This window comes from Sorghum bicolor, chromosome 2, assembly GCF_000003195.3.
Source record: "Sorghum bicolor cultivar BTx623 chromosome 2, Sorghum_bicolor_NCBIv3, whole genome shotgun sequence".
Taxonomy (NCBI): domain Eukaryota; kingdom Viridiplantae; phylum Streptophyta; class Magnoliopsida; order Poales; family Poaceae; genus Sorghum; species Sorghum bicolor.
The window spans coordinates 73692420-73699986 of record NC_012871.2 but is presented as its reverse complement, the minus strand read 5'-3'; the positions used below and the strand labels follow the sequence as shown (position 1 = coordinate 73699986).

Sequence of the window (7567 nt, the reverse complement as noted above, 5' to 3'; positions counted from 1 at the left end):
ATGAATCTTGAGGAGGGCGAGAAGGACATGGAAGCTAGGAGTAGGGCGAAGATGGAGGCCCGCCGACCGCCGTTGCCAGTTGGGCGGAAACGACGCAGGAGCTGCGACAGCCCATAAAACGATGTCAGATGAGGACAGCATGGGACCTGGTGCCCATCGGGGAGCCAATCAAGCCAATAGGCAAGGAAATAAATTGAAGCGCCTCAGCTCCTTCCACTGCGAGAGCAATGCCTTCGTACTGGTAAAATGATACCTCCTTCCTCTCCCACGTCTTGATTTCTGCTTTGTTTGATCAGAAGGTGGTATGAACCACCTGACCTGCTGCAAATACTTACCGACGAGTATCAGATGTAGAGCGAGCAAGGACACGAAGACAGAGGATGCATTTTTTTAGATTCTTGGTTCTGAAAAGCCAAATAAGTAAAAAAATGCCAATTGTACATGCCCTCTTATACCATTTGGGTGATATTCTCTGTCCTTTTAGCCTTTCATCCCCTCCAGTGATTTTTTTTGGAAACAACTTCTGTGATTTGATTGTTCGAAAATATGAAAACAATCACTAAAATTTGATTGTGAATCATGATTGATTTTGCTTTAAATGTATACTTTTGGATCCAATATGCAACAATGGTTATCAATAGATGTGTATTTGATCTGTAAATAGGATTACTATGAGTTCAGTATAAAAAGTAATTTCTTGGTGTCCCTTTCTCTACAGACTTCTGTTTCCTGTCTTGCTCAATCTGAGGATTTGGGCACTGCTGTAGGGATAGGTTGCAATATGGTCCAGTTATTGATTTCTGGTATGCTATAGTGATGCACATTTGGGGGCGCGTTTGATTTGGGCCTAAAGGGTGGCCCTACGCCTCCCAGCTGCAACTTCTCGTGTTTGATTTCCTTGGCATGTTAGCGACCTCGGTCCATGAGATGAAAAAAAAAAACACTCTCTCACTTGGCTCCCAAGAAACACTCAGGAGGTTTGTTTCCTTGCAGCCAGGCTCGCTTCAGCGCAAACAGAGCGCTCAACTCACATCCCTCCCGACTTCTCACCTCCCACACTGTTGTCGGCTCATCCTCACCTCTCTCCTCGGCGGCGCCGTCCCTGTTCCCATCGCAGTCCCTATTCACTCGGCGCGGCGGCGGCGGCGGTGGTGAGCTCCTTTGACCCGTCTGGGGGTGGCTGGCAGTGGCATGCGCCGCCGCCCGCCATGACCTCCGGTGCGTACTCCAGCCCGCACGACGTGCCGCCCGTCCCCTCCCCCGCATGAGGCGCTGGGGCTCGGCAAGGGCACCTTCAGCTACGAGGAGCTGGCGGTGGCCACCGACAACTTCTCGGCGGCGAACCTGCTGGGGCAGGGCGGGTTCGGGTACGTGCACAAGGGGGTGCTCCCCGGCGGCATGGTGGTGACCGTGAAGCAGCTCAAGTCCGACAACGGGCAGGGGGAGCACGAGTTCCATGGTGAACTCACAGGCCATCTCCGCTATGGATGGCCATGTCCACCTCGCAGGCCAGTGGCGAGCAGGTGTGGCAACTTGGGTCGGGAGCACAAGCAATGGTGCTGCTCTCTGCTGAGCTCAGCATATGTCGATGAAATGTCAAAGAGAAGATGACAGAAAAAATGTGAGGGTAACGTTACCAAGTTCTAGATGCAAAGGTCTTCATATCTTTCTGAGCATGCAAACAAACATTAATCTGAACTGAGCTCGTCTATACTAGACGAGGAAAATCAAACAAAGGTACTTGGCCAATCTAGACCTGGCCGTGGTTAGCTTGAGCCCGGCTCACGGACCTAGCCTCCCATAGCCCTAAAATCAAACGCACCCTTGGTTTCGATGCAGGGTACAAACAGGGTTTTTTGAGGGTCCCATGTCTTGGAATTTACCGAGTCATTCTGGAGAGCCATAAACAGAACAAGTGACCTTTTCCATATTCTGATTGTGAGCATTTTTACTTATTTACTTCTGTGTGGTTTTGCCAATAGTTCGAACTTTGAATCCTTGATGTTGCCATGAATTGTGTTTATATTTGGTACAAAGGTATAGATGCCAACCCAGCTAAGTGGCTAACGCACCTTTAATACTTGCATATCCTATGAAACTTGACACCACAACCTAACATGATTAGTGTATACTAGTGCCATTCAACGTAGATGCATGGAAGAGCATCAATTTGCTTCTGTTGTCTATACGGAGAGATTGTGTAGATTCTCTATTCCGCACAATCTTAATCTATGACTCTACACTCTCCATTGTGCCAATCATATTTCCTTACTTTGTAACGGGCCATGCAAGTGCCTTAGATCAATGAATCATTAGCACGCAAAGCCAAAGCAGGCACAGCGGAGCGCGTCCACTATGCTAGTACATTATTATCGATCATTGTATTTCTGAATCTACCAAAAGATCATCTGATGTTATTTGTCTCGATTTGCTTTTTAAAAGACATGGAAACAAAAAAGAAAATACCACAATATTTGAAATTTGAATGCGCTATGTAACTGTACCAAAAATGATAGACAAGTCATCAATTCCATATATGTTCAACAATGTTTTTTTTCTCGAAAAACGACGCATCATTCTATTAAGAAGTGAAAAAAACATAGAGAAGTATCCAAACATCAACCCATGCCCACTCGCATGACCCCACCCCCCAAACCCCTGATCCTTAGGATGTAAGCGCGCTCAAGAGTATGTTTCAAGAGGCGACCAGCAGAAGGATCCTAGCACTCTGCATGGGGAGGGAAAAACCTCTGGCCCCAGCCAACAATGTTTCTTTAAATCATTATTTAGAGTGACTGATGCTCCACGGTTAAATGGAAAAGGGGAAACAGGTCATCAACCCCTGTGATAGGAGCCAGAACTGAAAGCACACATCACGGCAAAATACAGCATGAAAGCAACATCACTCAATCTAATAAAAAAAACAAACACAAAGGCTTTCTTTTGTTATATTACTTCATATGCCATCTCATTTCTATATAATCATATACATGCAAACTCAATTAGGCACTCAGTCAATTAGGAGAGAAAAGGACCACGGTCAAAGAAGAAAAACCAATAAAGTATATATGAAATCAAAAGTTGAAAACTCAAATCTGGGTGTATGGGCAGAAGTTCCACTTTGGTATAGAGGCAATCTTCCTACTTAAGAAAACTTAGCCTCCAACAGGCACATCCAACAAGACCGCCTAACATTACATTTAACCCCGGTGGAACCATTTGTGAAATCTAAAGCCAACACAAAAAAAAAACGCATCAAACAAACAGTAAAGGAATACTTTGGCCAATATTAGCTTTGGAAATTGAGCAACGACCCAATATATAGATATAGGCACTCGCATGAGCGTTAAGATTAAGTTTAAGAGGTTTCTAAGAAGCAAACACAGAGATGGACTTAACTAAATAACGAGGAACAGAAACAGCGTAGTAATAATCTAGGCCTCCAATCCCTAGACAGTATGATCTTGTTGTAGTCCTCCCTAAACAGAGTAGTTGGCTCCTCCAGTACTGAAGCCGTACTTGTTACATGCCTCCCAGTACAGTGCCGTGTGCAAGACGATGAAGACGTTGATGAGTTCCTTGAAGAAGGATTCCTTGTTGATGTCATCGGCGGAGTGTGGTACCACCGGCCCGGAGTATTCGGGAAACTTCACGCCCTCAAAGAAAATCTTGCAGACCAGCTTCAGCCCCTGGATGGAGCTCGCCAACGCATCGGCCTTCACGTACCCTTCCTTAGCTTGACTCTCCACAGTGAGAAAAACTTGCCCGACGGAGATCAACTCCTGCGTGACACGACATGACAGATTATCACAAGCTTGCATCCACGGTGAGGAAAGATGCATGAGAAAATATGATATTGTACCTTGAGAGTATCCCTGTGGACAGGCACTCGAGCCAGCAAAAACTCCAACACTTGTGTGCAGTCCTTGGCAGTGCGGGAAGCTCCTTCCATCAGTAGATCGGTGGGGCTGCCAACCAATGCGACGACTGGGCGCTGGGAGAACTTGAACAGCTCCATCTCCAATTGGAACGCCGACAATGCCGCCTGAAACACAGCAAGAAGATAATCAAATAATTAAGGAGCCAAAAAGGTAAAAACATAAACTGGGCTAGAGAGGTTTGTGCACAAAACGTCTTGATTAGATGTCTCAAACAAGAACGAATCAGCACGAAACACTGGACATGATGCATATAAGGAGCAAAACAGTTAAAAGAACATAAACTGGGCTAGAGAGAGGTCTGTGTAGGAAACAGTTATATTATAATTCTTCTCTAATCTTCTACAGATCAACTCAGGAAGCTCTCAAGGATCTAACAAGACCTTGTTTAGTTCCCAGAAATTTTTGCAAAATTTTTCACATTCTCCGTCACATCGAATCTTTAGACGTATGCATAAAGTATTAAATATAGACGAAAATAAAAACTAATTACACAGTTTAGTCGAAATTGACGAGACGAATCTTTTGAGCCTAGTTAGTCTATGATGGATAATATTTGTCAAATACAAACGAAAGTGCTACAGTGTTAATTTCCCAAAATTTTTCGGAACTAAACAAGGCCCAAGGATCTAACGCTAGAACAATACACAACCTCCATCCCTTGATGGATTATTCTTTTAACGAACTTGTCTAACTCAAGTGCTAGATCGGCACAAGCAAGATCGATGCAACGCATCACACGACTGCACGGTCACGAGTATATATGTTACCTCGCAGTCCTCCGACGACGGTAGCTCGTCGTCGCTCTCTCCCGGCGCCGACGCGGCCACGGCGGCCACCACCACCGCCGCCAGCCGGCCACCCTTGGAGTTGGAGGCCAGGAATCCCGCGGGCAACGCCAGCGCCTTCACGTGACGGGGCGGCGCTCCGGCCGCGATGAGGCTGTAGCGGGGGAACTGGACTCCAGCGAGCGCACCGTGGACACCCAAGCGGCCAGCAGAGGAGGACGAGATGTTGCTTGCGGCCTGAAAATTTAATCAGCCAAACCACTGTGTGTTTGATTAGATGATGTCTCAAACATAGACGAATCAACACGAAACGCAGATAGATAGCTGAATCTAGACATGATGCATATAAGGAGCAAAACGGTAAAAGAACACAAAGTAAGCTAGGCCAGAGAGGTTTGTGTGCAGGAAACAATAGTATTCTTCCTTTTTGTAAGAAACAGCTCTAATCTTATACAGGTCACGATGCTCAAGGATCTAGACGCAAGAACAATACACGACCTCCATCTCATGCATGATGGTTCATTCTCTTAACGAACTTGTCTAACTCAAGTGCTAGATCGGCATAATAAACACACACACAAGCAAGATGCAACGCGCACGACTGCACGTGGAAAACAAAGCACGATGGCCAGTACGACGTACGTATTGTTACCTTGCGGTACAGCGGGTGGTCGTCGCTCCCTCCCGGCACCGCTGCTCCAGCGGCCACCGCCGCCGCCATCCGGCCACCCTTGTTGCCTGACGCCGCCGGGAACACCGGCATCGTCGTCTTCACGTGACGGGGCGGCGCTCCAGCGGCGAAGAGCGAGGCCGTAGCGGGGGAGCCGAGCAGGACGAAGCAGCCAGCGGGGAAGGACGATGCCGCCATGGTTACACTACGTACTACTAGCGCTAGCGCTATGCGGCGTTTGCTTGTGTGTTGCGTTGCAAGCGAGGGGCTCTGGCCGGGCGCTTGCTTTATAGGCCGGAGAGCAGATGGCGTAGTGCGTGGGAGCTGCGCACTCGCCATTCTGATTTTTTTTTCTTTCTTTCTAGGATGTGATTTTTCACGGCCAGTTCAAAACCGCTCGCCAGAAAAAGAAAACAGAAAGTGGCTTTGCGATTCCTTTCCGTACTGATCTGAGTCTGAGAGGCGGCAGTCGACAGGATCAGCATTGGGCTCTGCGCGGCCTGTCGCCTGGCGGCCGGGAGATGGACGCGCAGCGCAGCGCAGCGCACACCCATGGCGAGGGCGCGAGACACCTTGCGATCCGGCCGGTCAGGCAGCCAGCTAGCGATAATCCAGGCTCTCCAAGCACGTACAACGCAGGGAGAAGGAAGCGTCTCAGCCGCTGGATCAAACAAACGATCCACATTTTTACGTACAGTATATATGTGTTAACGTACGTACGTGTTTCTTCTTCAAGGGACGTACTGCTTTTTTTTCTTTTTGATTAACATTATATTACTATCCACGTTTTCAACTCTAATAGCACGTTTGCTCCTACTTTTAATTTTTTGTATATTTTGTCTCCTATTTTTTGAATCCAAAAGCTCTCGTCTGCCCCGGCCTGCTTCTCAATTTCGTGAGCTGCTCATAAGTAATGGGATTGAAAAAATGTTTCGAAAAAAACAAGGAAAGCGAAAAGACAAAACCACCCCTGCCTTGTCCAAAAGATGCAATGCTCATCTTCTCCCTTTCTCCCGTGGCCGTGAGAACTAGGGCCGACTACATAGCGGCGAGGGGGGCAGGTGCCGCATATGGAGCAGCTGCGCGGTGGTATGGGGCCGTGTGGCCCCTATATTGACGGTTTGGCCCACCGGGCAAGTAGCTCGCTGCAGGCCGGCGGCACAGGAGTCATGACAGCCGGTGTAGCAAAGATCTAGCACGGGTGGGGGGTGTGGGAGCATGCGGCCCTGCTAGCAGCATGGCGCGTCGTGTAGGCAGCACGCCGGGTCAAAGGCTCAGGGGCGTAGCAGGCCAGTGGCACGGGTTCGGCAAATATTATATTTCGACATTTACTCAAAATATGCAAAATATTTAGCGCACTTGTTACGCGTAGATCTCCTGTGTATTCGAGAAAAAAATATAAAAAATATGTCCACACTAAGTCTGGACATAAAAATATTATTGATTATTGGGTCATTCATGTTAAGAGCATTGGTGTCTTTTCAGCCTTCAGTTAACTTTCTTCATGGAATACGGGCAAGTGAAAGTTTTGAGATTAAAAAATAGAGGTAAATCTGTAAAGTTAAAAAAAATAGAGGTAAACGTGCTATTCAAACATAGCCTATTAGAGTTCAAAAATAATGGCAGCAATGTATTTTTTTTAACAAAGAAAGGGCTGCACTGATTTGCATTCAAACACGTTCAGATGACCCGTTCAAAAGAAAGAAAGAAAGAAAGAAAAGAAGTTCAGGTGACGTCTCCGGCGCTGGCGGGCCCTGGCGGGCTTGCGGTTTGGTGTGGTGGTCCAGAATCCAGATTCCCCTTCCTTCAGGCTGTCGAGGAGATAGATGATCATCGATCGATCATCTGTGCACCAGGAGCTGTCGCCTAACAAACACACAGAGGCCGCCCGCGGCCTGTAGGAATGATCGCGCCAGTTGGAACTCGATAGGCCATGCATGGCTAGCTGCTTACTGCTGGTACGATACCTGCACCTGCTTCGAACGAACTTGGCCATGCATGCCATCGATCCCACATGAGTGCTTGCGCCGATCGCAGCGGCCACGTCTAATTAACGTCCAGCAGCTGCATGCCGTGCCTGGAGATGGTGCGTGCTTCAACCATCGTCTGGGAGGTACGGTTTCAAGATGTGAATGCTCGCATGCAACAACACACAAGCTTTCGTTTCGTTC

The 7567-nt window shown here is 47.7% G+C and overlaps 1 protein-coding gene and 1 long non-coding RNA gene across 2 annotated transcripts; one reads left to right on the top strand and one right to left on the bottom strand.

Annotated features, from left to right (window-relative positions):
- LOC110432279 lies at window positions 1-580 on the top strand. Its single transcript, XR_002449693.1, has 2 exons — window positions 1-241; window positions 349-580. It is a non-coding gene; the product is annotated as an uncharacterized LOC110432279 (long non-coding RNA).
- On the bottom strand, window positions 3290-5454 carry LOC110433120. The gene is made up of 4 exons (XM_021454795.1): window positions 5379-5454; window positions 4709-4963; window positions 3863-4045; window positions 3290-3782 (listed from the first exon to the last, which is right to left on the bottom strand). The coding sequence occupies exons 1-4, from the start codon at window positions 5445-5447 to the stop codon at window positions 3480-3482; spliced, it is 810 nt and encodes a 269-aa protein (XP_021310470.1). The 5' UTR covers window positions 5448-5454; the 3' UTR covers window positions 3290-3479.